The 21621-nt window shown below is 39.2% G+C and overlaps 2 protein-coding genes and 1 long non-coding RNA gene across 3 annotated transcripts; 2 read left to right on the top strand and 1 right to left on the bottom strand.

Annotated features, from left to right (window-relative positions):
• The first annotated feature begins 7110 nt into the window (after positions 1–7110).
• Positions 7111–7815, top strand: LOC124276157 (putative nuclease HARBI1). The gene has a single exon (XM_046711824.1). It carries the CDS (start codon positions 7111–7113, stop codon positions 7720–7722), a length of 612 nt encoding a protein of 203 aa, XP_046567780.1. The 3' UTR covers positions 7723–7815.
• A 725-nt stretch (positions 7816–8540) lies between these two features.
• LOC124276156 lies at positions 8541–21323 on the top strand. The gene is made up of 3 exons (XR_006898430.1): positions 8541–8854; positions 9543–9714; positions 21309–21323. It is a non-coding gene; the product is annotated as an uncharacterized LOC124276156 (long non-coding RNA).
• On the bottom strand, positions 9825–12158 carry LOC124276155. Its single transcript, XM_046711823.1, has 4 exons — positions 11940–12158; positions 11279–11468; positions 10238–10721; positions 9825–10205 (listed from the first exon to the last, which is right to left on the bottom strand). The coding sequence occupies exons 1-4, from the start codon at positions 12073–12075 to the stop codon at positions 10089–10091; spliced, it is 927 nt and encodes a 308-aa protein (XP_046567779.1). The 5' UTR covers positions 12076–12158; the 3' UTR covers positions 9825–10088.
• Positions 21324–21621: the final 298 nt, after the last annotated feature.

A 21621-nucleotide genomic window follows, 5' to 3' on the forward strand; every position in this document is an offset into this window, starting at 1 on the left:
GTATTCATTTACAACATTCATACATTTACCCATGAAAACATATTTCCTTCTAATGGCCACATAACCTCTTTGAAACATAACAATTTTTGTTTTATCAAGATTCACATTTAGTTGTCAGTCATCTGAATACGCTTTAAGTTTTGAAGTCCTATCACAGTCTTATCACGACCTAATTACCTACAGTACTCGACATTAGGGATCACGTTATCAGCAATAAGTATCATGCTAAGTTCTATTAGATCAGGAAAAAGCTGAATGCCATGTTGACCAGATTACTTTAAAAATATGAAATATACTCATTTAAAACAAAAGAAGAATATATTGGGCTTAGTACACAACCTTGACGTAAGCCAGCATGGCAATACAAGAAATTGCAAACAACATCAACACAACGGACACGCGATTTCACACTTAAATCCATCGATCTGATGATGGCGTACATTTTCGCCATCCAACCCTAATTCTTGAAAAAAAATAAAAAAATTCACACTATCTACCGAATCAAGCGCATTAGTGATACCTACAAGAGCTACATACAACCTTCGTTTGGTAAAGGATACATATGTCTCAATGACTACCTGCAAGGTATGTGACCAAAAGCTGAAAGATCAAAGTAGTCATTCTACTTCCTGTTTGCAAATTAATATTATTATAATATGTTTTACAGATGAAAAATGCAGCCGCCTCCTCTACACGCAGCCCAGACAGCGACTAGGACTTCTCCCAGGAAACACTGCCTAGTCGAACCCACCAAGAACTTTCGGGAGAATATGTTGACTCCCCAACACTGCAGTCTTCTGCATTACCCAGAGTGTCAGAAGGGCTGTGCTCCCAGTGGAGAATTCGGGCACTCTCCTGATCTGCGCCAAGAGATCAGGAGGTACCAAACCAAGGGCACCGAGAACAATGGGGAGCCTGACGACAGCAAGCGAGACATTTCAAAGGCGAGGTCCGCATATTTAGGATGCTTTCCTGCCAATCACGTTGCTGAAAAAGGGACAGAAAAAATTCAATAATATAAATAATTTCATTAGCTTTATCAAAATGGACAAGATCAGGTTTGTGTGCTGGAATTCTTCTGAGGCTGTATAAACGCCTATTCCACAGAAGTTTGAAAGCATCATTTTCCATGACTCCTGGACATGTTCAGGCTCGTACCATGGATCGACCTCGGAGTCAAAGCCACAGGCATGGCGGAGATGGTAGTAAGGTGTTGGACAGTCTCTGTAAATTCATTACATAGTCGACATTTCATATTGATATTTTCTTTCAGAATCACATTAAGGCGAATGCGAGTGGGAAGTGACTGGTCCAGAGCAGCAAAACGGAAGCCCTCAGTTTCAAATTTAAGACCAACCGACTTCATCCAGGCAAAGGAGTCTGCATGTACACACGATGCAGTGGTTTCTCAGAAAGCTGCTCCACAAATGACCGACTCTGGGCAGACTTGGTAAATGACTTCACCTGGTTTACCCCCATCGCTGTACCGTCCAGCAATGCATCGCCATCAACAAAATCAACCTCAAACTTCAGAGTTTGTCCAACAACCTTGGCACGCTTAAGATAGCTGTGGAATTCCTTGCTTTCATCATGAGGCTTGACATGCATCCCCAGACTGTCATCTGATAAATAAGGATGTGCAAAAGTACACAATAACATTCTAGCATGAAGAGCCTCCACATTAATCAAACCCCGACCTCCAGAATTGATTGGCATATATAAAAGATTGAGAGAGGAACGAGGGTGGTGGGCTGTATTATCAGACATGATCCTTCTGGTCAGGCGGTCAAGACTCTGGATGTCTTGTTTTGTCCAATCAACTACTCCAAAGGAAAAGGAAAGGACTGGCACAGCAAACGTATTGGTGGCCTTGACCTTGTTTCGAGCATTTAGCTCTGAGCTCCAGATTTTTCTTTAAGCGAGATTTGTACTCGGCCCAAAGTTTGTCTTGAATTTGGGCACTCTTGAGCTTGTATCGAACTTGCATTCTAAGATAGTTGTAGGCCTGATCTTCCACAAGATGCTCAATAACTCCCCCCCCCCCATGTAACCTGACCGATCCACTGTTAACTACCTTGCCACGTTTCAAATGAAGAGTATTACATTTGTCGAGTCCAAATGTCTTGCCAATATAATATCATCATTACCCTTGCTAAAATATGTTTTGTGTTTGTTTGTTGTTTAAAGCAGCACTCACCAGTATTGCAGCTGGATGGCGTCGGTCTATTAAGAATCGAGTCTGGAACAGACAATCCAGTGATCAGCAGCGGGGTACTTTAATTAAAAGCTTCCCCAAGAAAAACAGTGAGTGAAATACCCCTATACTTGTCTGGATTGTTTACACTACAATTATTATATAATGAAATACAGATTGAAGCATTTACCAAGAAAAAGGAAAGATGTCGGGTAATGAGTATTTGAACAATTCTGATGTTTACAACACAATCAACGTCGCACTGTGCAGATTTACCAACTTTAAGACAAGAGACGGGATATATTTCACATTCCAGATGATTCCAGCTAGAGTTGTGACGATACAGGTTTATTGCGATACGATACGTATCACGGTACTTGTGCTGCGATACGATACGATACGTATCACAATACACTGTCTGTTTGGAAATAAAGGGAATTGGTTCATACAGTTGATAACCTGATATGATTTTTACATTTCAGTGACTCTGGAATCTGTAAACCTTGAATAAAGAATCATCAACAAAGCCTCAGGATCACGTGTAAATAACTGTATGATACAGTCTTGCCTTCACTTGCTTACATCAACATTATCAAATCATAACAATAATGAGCAACGCATTTGAGAATTACACATCTTTCTGTTACAAATTTGAAATTACAATCAACTTTAAACATTCAAACAAGTGAACATGGTGAACAGCAACCTGAACTGTAAACTGAACACTCTCCTGAGTTCTGAGTATTTCTAATTTTATTGAAACTTGTACGTGAGGAACAAGTTCTATAAACAAAACTGAGTAGGTGTCGGTAGGGATGATAATGCAACATTAATGTTGCCGACTGAGCCTGACATCCTTGTGTCAGTTAATATCTGATATTGGCACAATAAAGATTTTTAAGAACAACAGAAAAGATAAAACAATAAAACAAACAAACAGCACCAGTTAAGACTAGTATCATGTAGTATGCAATCACAGTACATGTACATGGAATGCTCCAATATTTAAAGCGTAAATGACAAAATGAAATACATGATTAAGTGAAGACTGACAAGTTATCATACTGTCTTCAAGTGTTTGTAAGTAGTCTAGTGTGTATAAGTAGTGTTAGTCTATTGAACAGTAATACCTCTGTGATCACAGTCAGTGTGAGGTACTAAAGAGGAAGTGGGAAGTAACAGATCAGGACAACAACACTATAAAGTTCTGAACATTTGAACAACTTTTAAATTAAAACCTTTTAACATTAACAGCAATGCAGATCAGTGTTCCCACTGCAGTGTAGATGAATATGACAGTACATCACTGATTCCTTAATTTCAGAATAGTTAAAAGGTACTTTTGATTTGAATAGAAATTCAGAAGTACCTTTTCAGATTCTTCTTAAGGAAAATCATCATGTCAACATGTTTCCAACTCAGGTTGGCCCTTTGTGCAGTCACAATATCACCAGCAGTTCAAAATACCCTCTCAGGGTCCATGCAGGTAGCCAAGGTACTGTAAGTCCCCATTGTCCCTAGTATGGTGATCGACCTTCAGTTGTTGGCGATCTATAGCCTGTTTTTATCTTGTATTGTCCTAATAGTGCTATTAGTTTTAACCTTCCACACTAGTTTTAAATCTAATTGTGATATTCTAGTTGTTTTACTGCCCTTCGTTGGCAGGTGTTTTATATTATACACATATTACATTTCAATATCAAATGTTCTCGTCACGATATGGCTGAAATATTGCCGATGTGACGTTAAATAATAACTCACTCACTCACTCACTGAAAATACCCTCTCGGAAGGACCAGAAGTTGCAGGGATACAGAGCAAGGACTTGCAAAATTGTGACAACACTGGGTAGTCCTGCTGGTGACATTTCCACCACACCAAAAGATTTAAATCCACATTCAGAGGAATCTCTTTCCTGTATTTATCAATTTCCTCCTGTGCACAAACCAATGAGGATTTGCTGGCCCCCTCAGTGCCCCCATCCCCTGGACCGGGTTCCACCTTAACAACATACACATCACCAAACAGAGCCGAGAGAGAGGTTGAAGCACATCACTATCATCTGGCTCTTTCTTTATGCCACAGACAGCAGCAGGAGTATCAAGTACAGGTGTATCCATCTCGATTCCAGGAACTGTCGGTGGTACTGGTAGATCAGGGAGGGCAGTATCATACGTGGGCTCATCCTTCGCATCAACCAGTTCCTGAAAAAATACAGATTACAAAAACTGATAATTCAAGAAGTCAAAAAACCTGAATAAAGGTTGAATTTCTAATAATTGAATTCAGGTTAGAACCTTTTCAAACTGAACATTTGAAATTACATTTTATAAAATTTAGAATTGAAATTTGAGATTAACAATTTAACATATTTTTAATCAAGTTGATAACTTTTGAAATTTGACGGTGTGGCACAAATCATCTATATTTGAGATTTAATTTGTGAAATAGTATGTGGACATACCAGGTGACGTCTGTCACAATATTCTGCAACACATGTAGCCAGTTCAGCAAACACTGTTGCTTTCTGGTCTTCTTTCAAGAATGGAAGAGTCTTGAACCTAGGATTCATCGCAGGAGACAGAAGAAGGACCTGCTGCACTTCTGGTTTGGTATATCGCTTGTTTAAATCTACCTCAATTGCATGCTTTACATCTTCGACAAGAGGAGAATCGTCATCCTTGGGGGGCATCTGGGTTTTTATGAGATACAGCATGGGAGCAACAATGGAAATTGTAGGCACTTTTTCATCACACACTACCTCTGTTGCTCTCGTCAGGGGTCCCAAAAGTTCAAGAAGTAGTTCCAAATCTCTGACATCACTTTCAGTGAGTGTACTTATGTCACTCTCTTTCCTCTGGATATCTTTGGAAACTAATGTGGCATATATTGCTGGCTGAAGCTGGAGATAACTCAGTATCATATCGAAAGTGCTGTTCCATCTGGTGGGCACATCAAATTTTAGCTTTATCTTTGGCAAATCAAGACGATCCTGGTTTGTTGACAGGAGGGCCAAAGCCACAGTGCTTCGGTGGAAGAAACCAACAAGTTTCCCCACTCTTGACAATAAAGTACTCACTTTTGGAACTTTCAAGCCACGTTGAGTGGCCAGCTTCAGCGTATGTGCAAAGCAATAGACGTGTGGCCTTAATTCTGCAACTTCAGCAGCAACACCCATATTATCAGTAACCAAAGCTGCCGCGTGTTCAGCAAGGCGAGTTCTCGTTCACCGCCAGTGCGCGTACGCGATTGCCGTTCCTGAACGGAAGCGTGTACTCGCCTGCGTGGCAGCACTGTTTTCAAAATGGCGGCGAATATGGATAATGCGAATATTGTACATCTTGCGTTGAGCGAACTAACGAGAATAGTGCCTCATGCTGACTTTTCCTACCTGGATGATGAGAATATGCTGATTACTGCATATGAAGAAATATGCATGCAACGCACTGAACCACTGGGGACTGTCCGAATCGAGAAGTACGTGGAAGAAGTTGTGCCACGTTACAGTGACCCTTTATTCAGGGCACATTTCCGAATGACTAGGACTTCATTGCAGGTATGGTATTTTGGAGTTATTGCTGAATGGTGCATAAATGATTAAAAATGAAGGAACCTTTACCAAACTTGTAATATTATTGCTATTTGGTTTTCCCAAACGGGGTGATCACATAGCAACGTAGTCAGTAGTTCTAATTCCTCGCATGACCAAGCAAAATAAAACTAGTTTGCGTTTAGTGATAGTTCATTTGAAAAAAGTATTGGCCCATTGTCAGATCATTTATACAGAAATATATACAAAAGGAAAGGGGGTCTGTCATGTATAGGTAAGCCCATAATCTTATCTTCAATTAGTCTCTGCTATTGTTATAAGGTAAAAATTCATCCCCAAAACCATGAGAGAATTATATCAGATTCGTATTTAGATTTGCAGTTTGTTCATGAGTCATAGCGGTTAGGCACGGTATGGAGACGGAAAGTTTCCATAGAATGGCGTTTAGCCGTAGGCTATGGAAAGAGAGACAGAACACATTTGTTGTGAAAGACATAACAGATTAATCTTATATTGAAACAAACAATAAAGGGATGAGTAACCGAATGATTTTTACCAGTACTTTTCCAATCGTAATATTCATGAGTGCAAGGTCGAATACAGGCTAACCGAATCAAAATGATTAGTTGAAACATGTGATCAAGATCAGGCCAGGCTCGAACCATATAAAAAGATAGGTTGGGCACTGAGCGAGTGGTGCACGCTTTTTAGTGACGGAAGCCAGTCCACGCCACTCAGTTGCCTCGTGTGGCACGAACCTGCCTTGTCTGATGTTGAAGTTGTAGAGATGGACTGAGACTGAGTAAAAACTATGAGAGTATACACTTGTGTTGCGTTTTTCTTTGAATGTATGTGTGCCAGTACATGACTGTTATGTGGTTAATTAGGAGTCACGGTCGTCAGAACCCTCACTCCTTGACCTAGCGTCCTGCAACGGACCAAGCGAGTGGAGCGCCAGAGCTACCATCTCCCCGACAATGTGGAATGACCGTAATTAATAGGCAACTGGGGTAGGGTTTATTAACACCCAATCGCCAGTTACGACACTATCCACATACAACTTGTTTTAATTACTTTACAGTCCCTGTTGGAGATGATTGGTCCTCACACAGACTGTCGAACAACAAGCCTGGAGACCCGCACATTAGCCTGTTTGTGGTACCTTAGTAACCAGGAAACTTTTCGAAGTGTGGTAGATAGATTTGGGATGAGCAAAGGTTCTTTGCATTATTTTCTTGGCAATTTTTGTAGAACCATGACAAGTACACAAATTATGACACAATTAATAAAATGGCCAAAGGACACAGATTATCGAAAAAATGCTGATGCAGCATCTGTACGAGCTGGGTTTCCAGGTGTAATTGGCATGCTGGATGGATCTTACATACCAATTCCAGGACCCAGCTTCTTCAGAGATTCCTACATATGCAGGAAAGGTTTCCCAGCAATGCACCTGCAGGGTGTGTGTGACAGCAGCTTGAAGTTCATTGATGTCTATTGTGCATATCCTGGATCAGCACACGATTCAAGGGTCTACCGGAACAGCCCGCTGTGTCAGTACTTAGAAGATAATCCGTTACCGGAAATGTACCACCTACTTGGTGATTCTGCTTATGCTCTGTCCAAGTCCCTGCTTGTCCCATTCAGAGACAATGGACATCTGACAGCAATTGAGAAAACATTCAACAATGCACACAGTTCAACGCGTGTGGACATTGAAAGATGCTTTGGACTTTTGAAAGGGAAGTTCAGAAAACTCAAATACTTGGACATGAAAAATGTTCGGGAAATGCCTGAAGTCATTATCACATGCTGCGTTTTGCACAATTTTATTTTGACCCAGGAATCCTTTGACGAAAGTGACATTGATACTGAAGACATTGATGCAGTAGAAACTGAAGCACAATCAGAAAGGGATCCTCAAGAACTTAAATCTGTATCTGAAAAGAGAATGGAAATTGCCCATCTCTTGGTGTAAAGATATATAGGTTTCTTTCACATCGTCAAAGTTTTTCAGGACTGAGTTTTGGTTTTTACGCCGCTTATAGCAATATTCCAGCAACATCGCGGCGGGGGACACCAGAAGGTTTCACACATTGTACCCATGTGGGGATTCGAACCCGGGTCTTCGGCGTGACGAGACAACGCTTTAACCACTAGGCTACCCCACCGCCCCAAGTTTTTCAGGACTGACTGAGTTTAGTTTTACGCCGCTTTTAGCAATATTCCAGCAATATCATGGCGGGGGACACCAGAAATGGGCTTAACACATTGTACCCATGTGGGGATTCGAACCCGGGTCTTCGGCGTGACGAGACAACGCTTTAACCACTAGGCTACCCCACCGCCCCAAGTTTTTCAGGAAATAATTAGGAAATATAATCAATGTCTCATGTAATGTATATATTTGACTGAGTGAGAGTGATGTATGTGTTAATATTGTAACCATAACTGTATTTTAGTGTCTCATAGGCCAAAATGGACATATCTTTTTGTACATTCCAATAATATGATAAATGTTCTTTTATGTACAAATGCATGACATGTAAATAAATCAATCTTCTCTTGTTACTACCAGCCATGTTCCATGCCATACAAATAAAGTTCTTATTCTGAAATCAATTGTTTCCATCCAATTAAATATTTACATAAAATGGCTTCTTGATGATATGATCTAATCGCTATCACGTGACTCGTGCACACACGTCTATGTTGTAATGCAAACAAAACACATGGATAAAACAGTCTTTTTTAATATGTACACATTAAGTTTAATAGACATACATTGGGCACAACTTTGAAAGAGGAAAGTAGATATATGTAACATGATATGTTACAAGCATCCCATAGAGTCTGCATAGTCAGGATTGGATATGCTAATAATGAATGAAAATGCATGAAAGTGGAAAGTACATATATGTAATATATGTTACAAACATGGGCTCGGTTATCACAACATGTTGGTGTCAGGATCAGCATTTGAAAATTTCAACCTCAAGTTATCAGTCATTATACTCTGGATTTTAAAATGATTTTAATACAGAAACACATATTACCTGTCTTTGGTACCCACATTCTGTAAATTCAGAATAGCATTGAACAATCTGAAGGTAAATGCAGGAAGGAAGGAGAAACAACAGTACGACTATAACATCTGCTGTGAACACTGCATGGATCTCGACACCTAAGATGAAGTGCACATAATATTTTCCTGTCTACATTATTCTACTCTCTGAATGAAATATTTACCATTGTTAAACACTGTCATGCCAAACAAATGTTTATATACTGAGTGGCAGGTGGGCTCGATTCCGGCACCTTGAGCTGGCTGGATCACTAGCCTGACGCGATAGACACCTCACCCACCGCGCCCCCAACGCACATTGATTTCTGAATTTATGACAGGTATAATAATAGTAGTAGTAACACAACTCAAGATTACCTGACAAGGGTTCCCATTTGGCATTTCTTGTGTATGGAGTAAATACTCAACAGTATAAAATAAGGTCTGATGTGGCAAATATATAACATGTTATGTTATATGCGCTTGGAAAGTGCAGCAAGAGGTATTAACAAATGAGTTACAAAGTTTTCAAACAAACATCGATCAAAGGATTAACCAATAACGCTGATTGATTAATTACTTTTACCTTGCACACTGGATCTGTGAGAAGGTAGTGTTAAAATGTATGCAGATTTACTAATCTATACTAAATACACTCTGTATTAGACACGACATGGAACAAGATTTTTTGTCAGCTGCTGAATGGCATATCATTCCCTTATGTTCAAAAGCAGATACATACCTCGAACAAGGTAATTGCCTAAAATTGTTGCTATAACTTTAGTCTGTATACATTATGTCAGAAATATTTGTGATGAAAAAGGTCATCTCAGTTTTGAAGACCTAAAAAAGCGGTACAAAATAGAAATAATTCAAATGGATCTTATGGAAACAAATTTGGAAATTGTATATTTATATACTTATCCTATCTCACGACTTGCACCTCTCTCTTCATTCGACCATGAGTGGAAATTAATTAAACTTTGCTCCAGGCCGACCTTTTCCCTGTTCCCTGTCCCCTGTCCCCGTGCTGTGCATGCCTTCCTGCCTTCGCCATGCTCACTAGGCCGTGGCAGCACGTTGCATGTGCAGTCCTCACCCACATGATCACCTTACATACTCATTCTCGATCTTGGAGCCATAAAAGGACAAAAGAGTCGTGCACTTCACTGAATCTTGTCCCAACTCTCTTGGGGCACAAACATCATGACCTGTCGTGTTGAATATTGTCCCAATATTGTGCTCACTAGCTCTAGACTGACTAGACGGGATATCCTGATTCACCTGAGGTGAAGGAGACCGACCACAAAAATCACTCTGACAAAAAGACACCGCACAGCTAAGGCAGGAAGGCATGCACAGCACGGGTACAGGGACAAGGTCGGCCTGGAGCAAAGTTTTATTCGTTTCCACTCATGGTCGAATGAAGAGAGAGAGAGGTGCAAGTCGTGAGATAGGATAAGTATATAAATATATAATTTACTTTCTTGGAATTTACTATAGCATCTACTAATTTCTGAAGAGTTTCCAGTCTTTTTTCCTCAATTGCTAATCTTTTCTTCTCCAACTCCATTCTCTCTTCATGCTGTTTCTTCTGTTGTTCTCTCATTTCCGATAGATCCGCCAGTGAGGCTGTGCCTCTCTTAGATACAGGAGTTTTAGGTGTTGTCTTGGCAGGGGCCTTCTTGCTGTTGGATGTATTAGGAGAATCATAACGCATTACACAGTCGCTTCTTTCCCTCTCTGGACTATTTGGGGCCCTGGTTAGATTTTTCGGATTCTGAAGGCTACTGACTTCAGCAAGGGGTTCAACTGCTGGATCCCCAGCATACATCTCATCCATGAGACTGAAGAATTTCCATGTTGACCTGCCCCTGCCAGTCTTGTTATTACGGTCCTTTATTGTTTTGTATCTGCAAAGAGAAAAGGAACCCTGACTGCAATAATCAGTCAAAAACCACCTTTTAAAATCAAGTTTCCTGATAACTGCAGGCACAATTGGGGCGCGGTGGGTGAGGTGTCTATCGCGTCAGGCTAGTGATCCAGCCAGCTCAAGGTGCCGGAATCGAGCCCACCTGCCACTCAGTATATAAACCTTAGAGTCATTTTTGTGTGAAGACTCTTTCAGTGTTGTCGCAACCCCTAGTGTACAGCACACAACCCTGTGCACTTTACACATGGTGGCCACATGAAAACGTGCAAACACCTAGTTGCGGGTACAGCAACGTGCATTAAACTTAGACAAAGTACTGTTTCCCCTCTCTTTTGTGATGAACTACAAATCGTTTCCATGGAAATCAGAACAACAGCAACATAGCTGTTGCCTGTAATGCTCTGGAAACTGGTGTTACCTATACCCCCCACATTATATGCCATTGGGATGAAAACAGGAATGAACGAATGAACAGTTGTGAAAATAGGAACAGAACACCATTTCTTGTTTGAACCGAGTACGAGTGAATCATAATACCTTAGCCTCAAGGAACCGAATTTCCTCTGGCATTCATCCCCAGAGTAGCAGTAACCTTTCTCAGTCATTTCGTCGGCTACTTTCTTCCAAGCCTGCTTCTGGGTGACGATGCTGCTAGTAAACAAATGCTCATACTGCTGCCGCAGAGTAATGAGCAGGCGGACTTGACATTCAGTCCAGTTTATTCTCACTAAAAAAAGTAAAGATACCCATTTGGAAATGATACATGTAAATTTCCAACAAAAATGAATATTTCAAAGTTAAAAGAAATGATAACAAGTGTTTGCCAATATTGTGGCAATGTGCCCCACCGCTAAAAAATAAATATTTATCACATGTTTACTACTTTTTATATTTTGTGTCTGCGTATTCCCCAATTTGAAGACATTGGGTGTAACGTCGAGGTAGAGAATATGATTGGTTGGCTTGCTCGGGTCGTAGCCCTTCGCGTATTGATTATTTGCTTTCGTGTAACAGATCATGAGATATCGTGTTAACAAGAAACGGGAAGTACGTACGGACATACGTTGCTGAATACTTAGTCCCAATGTTCAGTGTTGCGATAGATAGATAATTACCAGACTCAGTGAGAATTACCGGAACTTTACCTAATATTTAGCTCTAAAAACCATTTATTAAGTAAACATTTGCATTAAATTACCTTGTGACTGATGACTCTGGCTTGACCAACTGGAGTGAGTGGTCATTGAAAATACTGAATCTGTAACGAAATTAGTTCTATAATATTCTGTTACAGCTAGGCATTCAGACTTAAGATTCCCAAGTATAATACACATATGAACTTACAATTTTAGGTTGAACAGTTCACAAAGGAAAATGCTTTTTAACATTTAGGCTTTATGCAAACTGCTCTGAATTAGTTCCTTTAATCAAAATTTACTCCCAAATGAATAAAATGAAAGAAGACTATGAATAAATATTGTTAACAGAAGAAAATGCTTGGTACGTGCCTATGTCATCTTGTGTGTCCAGTTCCATGTCATCTCCCAGTGTGTCACATCTATTTCTGTCACTGGCACCAGCGCTACTTGTACTGGCTTTGGGTTCAACACTGAATTCACTATTATGATCTGCAATACATAAACTGGGTCAAATTCAAGAGTGTGACCATATATATAATACAGGGCTTCTAAAGGTTTTGAGCAGATGCAAATAATGAAAGCAATCTTTAGTGGTATTATAGTTTTTGCCACATCCAAATTAAAATGATACTCAAAGGTAAAACAATTGTTGGGATTGACAGTTACCTTGTTTATTCAATCATATAAATGTAATATTTAATGCTTACCATCTGGTACTGATGCTACCAATTGTTCCAGGAACCTAACTCTTTCTTGTGCCGTGAGATCTTTTGGTGCTAACCGCCCAAGGCGACATAACATTTCATCCGGCACATCTTTCACATATGCAGATGCAGACACATCATCAAAGTGAGTCGGTCTTGTTATATTCATGCTGATACTGACCCCACTGTTTTTACAAGCAGCGGAGACAGTATTCAACAATCCAAATTCCGAAGCTAATTCAAAGGATTCAGCAACACCTTTAATGAAAAAATAAAAGCTCTATACAATATCTATTCTTCAAATATAATGACTATAATATTTGAAAATGGGATAATGAAAATAAGGCAAATATTATGGAACATTTACAATAAGAATAATTTTTCCAGCAATAAGTCAATGAACATATTTAAATTGTTACTCATGTAAAATCGCCACTTTTTGTTATCTCACAAAAATACCTTTACCTTTAAAACTGAAAGTAAAAGGAAATAAGGATTACCGGTAATAACTTTCCTCCCAAACCTGCACCTAACAAAAAGTAAAATTTTTTAGTATGTCATACAGCATGTACAGTCAAATCTATAACTATTACAGCAAGTTTGACAAGTACCATTATGAGATACATTACTTCATTCATTACATTAAAATGAAAGTGACTAATTACTTTATTATATATATATATTGAAAATAGCTGTATCCAAACACTATATACATAGGTTTATACATACATGTGTATACTTTATAAAAGATGAGTAGAGAAGATAGTAAATATTAAGAGGCAAAGAAAACCACACCAGTAGAAAGACTTCAAGAATGTGCACCTCACATTATTGTACCAGTAAGCCATCCAATGGATAAGCCATAAGCGTGTGCAATTTATTAAACATGATAAGAAGGTGATGAATTGTGACAAATGTATTAAGAGGACTGTGCTAAGGGGAACACATAAGACAATGATAGGAAACATAGGATAGTAAAAGCAACAAGAGTCTTCAGAAAATCATTACGGACAGACGGACAGGGCGTTGACTATATCCCCCTAGGGGGATAATTAAGAAACTAATACTACTACCCACAACAGCATGTAATACAGACATGATTAAGCAAGATTAAAGCAAGATTAATTCTTTGCAAAGGGATTTGCTGTAGCTATTGTGAACATGCTGGAAACAGAAAAGATAATATTACCAGTGGCTCCTAGATGAAAAAAACCACATGTTTATTAGTAAAGAAACATATTCAAAAGTGAACAGTTAAAACATTCCTGTGAAAGATACATATATAATTACTCATTTCTGAAATATTTTAATTGAAAAGACTGCCCATATTAATTTTAAGTAAATATTCTTAAGCCATAAGAATTCTTAAGTCTACTAATTCTTAGTTTCCATAGCAACGTATCTAAAACTAAGATTTTTGCTTAAGCAATATTCATCAAACCTCTTAGTGCTTCAGATTTTGTCTTAACTTAAGAATCCTCCATAGGTTACTTAAGCACTAAGAATTTTCTTAAAGTAAACAAAGATGGCCGCCAATGCATTCATCGACAGAACCAACATTTTAGAAAAAAACAACAGAAACCGAGTTGACACGAATATTTAGATTATCCAAAAGTGGTATACAATTTTTATGAAGTCTCATTTCAAATGAAATTTCACCTGTGACTCGAAGAAGTAATCCTTTATCAGCTACTGACAAAGTTCTAATCATGCTGCGTTACTTTGCCACAGGCAAAATGCAGCTATGTAATGCGGACAACATTGGTGTTTCACGGTCTTCAGTGAGTAGGGCCGTTAACCAAACAATAACTGCACTGTCTGCCCCTGCCATTGTTTGCCAGTTGGTTTCATTTCCAACCAGTCCGACTGAAATCCGACGAAACCAACTTGGTTTCTATGGCATCGCTAATTTTTCCGGAGTGGTTGGGGTTATAGATGGCACCATCTCAGCACGAACCTATTTATGTGAACAGGAAGCAGTACCACAGCATCAATACTCAGGTTGTCTTTGACCACAGATGACATATCATTGATGTTGTTGCGAAATGGCCCGGTTCCACTCATGACTCGCGCATGCTGAACCAGAGCGGTGTTTGTGCTTTGCCATGCGTTTCTCACTTAGAATTTTTAAAATTCTCAGCTAAGATTTCTGCTTAGTCGCATGGTGGATTGATACTTAAGATAAATTCTCAGCTAAGAATTCTTAGGAAACTAAGAAAATTCTTAGAAGTTTAGTGAATCCAGACTCAGGTTTCCATGTAACTGATACATTAAGATGTTATGTACTGTGGTGTACTCTCTCACTTACTAAGATTTCTGTGGCCTGAAGAGTCCACTTTGTACTTCTCCTCCATTCGTATAAACATCTCAGTTGCCAACTGTGTGTCTGCAGATAAAAACATATACAAAATCATTTACGACTCAACAAAACTCACTAGAAAGTAACTAATATGCCCCAAAGATTTATGAAAAGTTTGGCTCATGAAACAAGTGGAATCTAAAAATGTACTGTCTAGTTCAGATGGCTGTAGGTGAATTCGTAGACTAGACTGGTTCGTAGACGTGGAAATCCGGTGGATTCGTAGGCGGATTGAGCGGTGGGTTCATAGACGTTAGTAAAATGGGGAACTTCAAAATAACTGATGAAGAAAATCGACATTATGACTTTAATGTAAACGAAAAGTATTTGCATTTTGTGAAATAAATAAAATATATTAGGTAACACTTATGGTATAGAAACCTCAAAAAGGTGAAAAAAAATAATCATTCAGCATCAACCATGGCTCTATGCGTTGTATGTGTGAAAGACGTTAAACAAATACATTTATACAAATACATTTACACAAATAAACAAGTGTGGACAAGAAACAGGAAAATATTTGTTCACTCGTTCAGATACTCCCGCCAATATTGCAACAATATGCAGTCATTGGACATGAGTATTCGTCACTGTGCATAATTTCCATAGACTTACATGTTAATTTTGTGAAGCTAGAAAAGTTACCTTGAAGTAATTTGTCGTTTGATCTTGTTCATATTTTGCACATGTGTCATGAATCATCTCAGCTCCAAAGACACAATTTCCGTTTTATTTTTCCATTCAGTATTTCAAGAATGACTGCACTTTGATTGATGCCATGTCATGGTTATGAGAATGTTTAACATGGCGGTCTATGGGGATAGAATGCACAATGTTGTATATGTATGTTGCTCATGTAATTACAATGCGGAAAATACTTAAAGGAACATTACATGGAAATTATGTATCTGTGACCAAGATGATTTCCTAACAACCTGCAAAATTATTACAGCTACACTAAAATAACAATGCAAGTCTATGAGAATTTAGCCGGCTGACGAATACCTATGTCCCATGACTGTACAGATAATCGATTTAGTCCAATGAAGCCCAATACTACAAAATGTGCAAGTATTCAATTAAAACGCTTCCTTACCGTAAGCTTACCTTGCACACATTTCTCCTGTACATCAGGGTGAACGTGAACCGTAAATACAACGGTTTTATCGGCATTAGTCATTTGCAGCGGTACAAGCTTCGCAATGCTGGACGCCATCTTGGATTGTTTGGCGCACTACCTCCTGAGGCAAATCGCGCGTACACGCGTGAACTCGTTTCAGCGGTGGTGTTCGGAAGCGAGGTCTCGCTAATATTCGCGTGTACTCGGCTTGCTGAACACGCCTCTGGGTCCTTGTCAGCAATGCCCCACTCTTCCACAGCATCCTTAAGCACTTTCCCAATATTCACTCCAGTATGACTTTCCTCAATGACCCTGGTCTGTAGAAAATGTGACACAATCTCCCAAACACTGGCGATATGTTGGCTTGTAATGGTAATGTATCAGTGGTGAGTGCTACCCTTTCACTTGTTTTCAAATAAGACAAAACTGAAGATTTGGTTTCCTCATACAGTTTGGGAAAGATAGTCTGAGACACAGTTTTGCTGTTTGGCACTTTGTATCGGGGATCTAAACCGTGAACAAAATTAATAAAACCCTCATTTTCCATACCAGGGGTGGTGGGGGGTGGGGGTGGTGGTTGCCTTTTCAAGTGTGTCGACATGTTTGTCGTGTTTCCTCGAAAAGTTGCTATCACATCACACACAGTACATGCCACTTGAGTTTTATTTCTCGATAGCAAAAAGTGCTCCCACACTTTGCTTTAAATCCTGCACCAGGCTTCAAAAACACCGCGTCGTCAGTGGCCATTTTCCCTGTGCGCATGCGAGAAGTGCCGAAATCTCGCGAGATTCAACGTCGCCTAGCAATCTGAAACATGGCGCTCCCCTGTTGTTTTCATCAGTCGCGAAATTCGCGATGATGTATGAATAAAACCAATTCAAATGTAGGTGACCTTTTAGCAAGTATATATCGTCGGTGAATCGATACACATGGATCGTATCGATATATTGCATCGTCTGATTTTAATATCACGATTATTCTAGTATCGATATATCGTCACAACTCTAATTCCAGCAGAACCCTGTTAGCATCATTCATTGTGATAAAGCCTAAACCTTCTGGTTTCTGAACTAGCCAGTACACAATATATATTCAGTTTTGGTTTAGAAGAAGCAAATTAAACATTGTTTGTTTGTCTCTTCATACTGGAGGCCGTATTTAGGGCACACTGAACTAAATCTGTAATCCTCTTTGTGCAAAGTTTCAATTTTAGTTAATCAAGAAACAGTTCCGAAGGTCTGCCTCAGAGCTGAAGTGGAAAGGTTTTCCTTCGATTTATCCCCAACAAATCTACTAAAGATGGGGTCATGATCATCTCAATCTACATTGAGTCTAGTATGGCTATTGAAAGAAAACGTGCCAGATAATAATTTAATCGGCCCCAAGCATTTAACATTTCTACAAGCATGTGCAAGAAAGTATTCAACATCACTTGAACCACTATCTCCTACTCATGTAAATACCCATTATAAATTTCAACTCCACCATTCATATAAACAGTCGACAAACATAGCATAAACAAGTAAAGTGCGTCTAAATCTATTAATATTTGTACACAGGCTGCTCAGCAGGGTCATTGTCTTCATCAATATATACGTCATTACCAAACTCTGCTCACAGACGGGATTGATTTCATTGCTCGTTCAAGTTTAAATCACCCAAAAATTAGCACATGAGAAGAAGTGAAGGCAGACCAATGGGTCAATATAAAGCATCAGGTTTATCAATAAGAAACACTGAATCAATGTGTCCGTTGTAAAATGTAGATCTAGCCTACTCGAGGAAGATACACTATCCCAAAAAAGAAACGCATAGGCATTTGTAGTTTTTTAACCAATAATTACCTATTGTGTTCAAGCAATCGTCAAAATGTGTAACAAAAGTGTTCATAACATGATGTTACACAATTGCACAAGTAAAAAGTCGACCTCACCTGAAAATGTTGATTTTGATGAGATTTCTTACAAGGATTGAAAACGCATCGCCACAACGCAACAAACATCTGGCTATAAAAATCCAGATTACTTTTGGAAATCGGCATTCGTTTTGAAGGAGTTCCAAGGTCAAATCACTACGCCTTGTCGTGACGCTGCGAAAAGGAAAAACGAAATTGAAAAGAATGCACGCTGGAGAGTACCAAGCTTCTGTTGCCAGGCGTCTGAATGTTAGGCTGAGCACGATATCATGGCTTGCAGCTCGTTACAACCAAACAGGTATAACAAATGACGGTCCACATACAGGCACACCTCGAGTCACCACTGCAGCCCAAGATCGGTACATCCGGGTACCACATTTGCGTGATGGTACTGTCACGGGTGAGAGCACAGCAGCCAGGCTGCGTGGACTTCGGATGATATCCGGTCAAACTGTACGGAACAGGCTTAGAAAGATTGGACTGAGAGCCAGGAGACCCGACGTCGGGACCGTGCTACGTCGTCACCATCGCCCTCAACGTCTTCGTCTAAAATTCATGCACTAAAGTCCATTTGTGGACGAGTTATACATATTTGAAAATACAACATTTTCGCAACAGATTTCCGGCCTATGCATTTCTATTTTGGGACAGTATATATACAAATAAAACACAGATCATTCGTAAAATAAAACACACTGTCAGCAAAAATCAGTTATAGAAGTCCACGTACATTTTAGAGACAAGTACGCCAGGGAAAAAAGTGTCCCCTCAATATCATGGGCGGAGCCAGAAATTCGAACTCCCTGAACCCCCCCATTGGCTCCGCCAACGCACAAAAAGTTCTTCAGTTCAGTGTGGTCTTGAGTCATTCTCAAAGGGGTAAACCCCATCCACCCCTCTGGATCCGACAATGAATATTTACATTGAATGACGGAAGAATCCAGAATTTTGATACACATGTGTTTGGTTGCACTTACGGTCGTCATGCTGGATATTATTCATTAATGGTTATTGTACAAATGTAAAATATAAGTTTCATCATGATCAGTAATGACTTAGGGAAAGTCACCAGTCTCAGGTAATAAACCTCACAGACTCACTATTCAAAAAGGATTGGAAGTTTAAATTAGTAACTCAGATTGTTAGTGGCTTTATCCTCAAAGGGGGTTGAAATACTGTAAACTTATTGTCCTCCCCAATAATTTAAACACTCCACTATGTGTAGATTTAATATATGGCTAGATTTGTCTCAGTTGCTAACGGCTGAAGGGATGATGTAAATCCAGCTAGGGCCCATGCAGGAAGCAAAGGTAATGTAAGTCCCCGTGTTCCTTTGTATGGTGATCTACCTTCAGTTGTTGGCAATCTATAGCCTGTTTTTATACTGTATTTTCATCTATAGTTAAACTGTCTTAGATTCAATTACTAGTTTTATATTCATATCTGTGATAATCTAGTTATTTTACTGTCCTTCGTTGACAGGTTTTTATAATTTACCAATAATTACTATGTATAACAAGTAATTGTTCCCGTCTTCACGATATGTACCCATGAAGGTCCTGGTTAGAATGAGCCTTCAGTAACCCATGCTTGTCGTAAGAGGCGACTAACGGGATCGGGTGGTCAGGCTCGCTGGCTTGGTTGACACATGTCATCGGTTCCCCCTTGCGCAGATCGATGCTCATGCTGTTGATCACTGGAATGTCTGGTCCAAATTCGATTATTTACAGACCGCCGCCATATAGCTGGAATATTGCTGAGGTGGCGTAGAACTAAACTCACATATTGTGAGATCGATGTGAACAAACATGTGTATGTTGCACTGAAACAGCGGAAATGAGTACACAGATACAGATGCTAGAGTGATTCAAACACATGTGTTTCTGTATCACGTCAGACAGATGGAGTCAAAATGTCAACCTATTAACCATCTGACTGACTTACTACCGTGTAAGCGTGAAAAGGTAGGTAGATAGGTAGGCAGGTTTATCTAGCAGGAGTACCGTACATCTCCTTTGACCCTTGTATGGTGGCCAAACTTTGGTTGCTGATGATCTCTAGACCCTTTTTATATTGTGTTTGTCTATTGTAAAGTAGACATAAAATGTTTTTGTGTCGTCACAATATGGATGAAATACTGTCGATGTGACGTAAATTTGTAACTCTCTCACTCATTCACTGATCCATTTCATTACATTTATTTATTGTATTGTTGTTGATAGTCATATTTTAGAGATAAGATACTAGTTTTAAATCTTTATCTGATATTCAGGTTGACAGGTTTTTATAGTTGAAATATAGCCGATGTGACTTAAAATATCAATGCACTCACACTCGCCTTACTACCGTTTAATTGCGTCTAACTACAAACTAGTGAGATTACTGGAACTAAGGAATTATCTGGAGTGGGAGAAAATTAAAGGGACAGAATAAAAACTGAACTTGGCTGTCTGGGGAATCTAATGTGCGTATGGTGTGCCATCACTGCAGGAGTTACCTCCTCTTCATGTTGCCCGGAAGCTATTAAGTCCTGGAGCTACTTTCGTATCAGTATACTTTATTTGACTGTGTTGATTTTTCCACCACAAGGGATAACTCTTTAAATGTACAAACAACGAAGGATCTTTTTAATCATGTTTTTCCTCATGTTATCCTTCGATTATTAAAAGAAATTGAATTAATTGATAGATTTTGATATTGTGTAGATAGTTGATTTTTAACATTGGTAGAGTTTAAGTTGCAATTTAGTTGGTCAGAGGCTGTATCCTCGAAGGGGGTTAAAGTATTGTAAAATTATTGTCCTCCTGAGAGGATCCGTAATATTTGTTGTTTTAGATAATTGCTAAATTTCACTACAATCTGGAGGGATGGAGTAAAGCCAGCTTGGGCCCATGCAGGTAGGAAAGGAACTGTAAGTTTCCCATGGTCCCTAGAATGGTGATCTACCTTCAGTTGCTGGTGATCTATGTTATTTTTTGCAGTATGACAATTCAGTTACAACTACAGTCTTCAATTTACCACGCAACAGTTTCGGTTTTTCCGCCACATGCTTCATTTATTACATCCGGTCATCTGTTTTTACAAAACACATACTCATGAGTGAAACGAAATATTCTGCATCTGACAATACCGACACGACAATCTATAGCCTGTTTTTATATTGTAATAGCCTAAATAGTATATACGTTTAAGTCACATGCTAGTTTTAAATCTCTCACTGTGATATTCTAGTTCTTTTACTGTCCTTCGCAGACAGATTTTAAGATATAAAATTATAAATATTTAAATATGCCCCTTTTAAGTCACGATATGACTGAAATATTGCCAAAGTGACTATAAATTGTAACTTACTCAGTATACTTTATTTGGTCAAAATCATTGTCTTCTCAATCTTTTCTTGAATCTACGAAACTGCTTACGTCTTAAAGTAGAGCAAAAGAAGCTATTGTGTCAATATGTTTCATACATCTGCAAAGGTATTTCACAAAACCAGCGTCACTCATGATGATCACGTGCGCCAGTCATTTGACGCAAAAAGAAGAGAGGTATTTCTGCAAATCATATCCATACGTGGAGAATTCACAACACTTGACCTCGACGCTACCTGAAATAATCAGCTCATCACAGCGTAAACTATGACGTC

The sequence above is a fragment of the Haliotis rubra genome, unplaced genomic scaffold (genome assembly GCF_003918875.1).
Source record: "Haliotis rubra isolate DU_JTF1 unplaced genomic scaffold, ASM391887v1 Scf2064, whole genome shotgun sequence".
NCBI classification, from domain to species: domain Eukaryota; kingdom Metazoa; phylum Mollusca; class Gastropoda; order Lepetellida; family Haliotidae; genus Haliotis; species Haliotis rubra.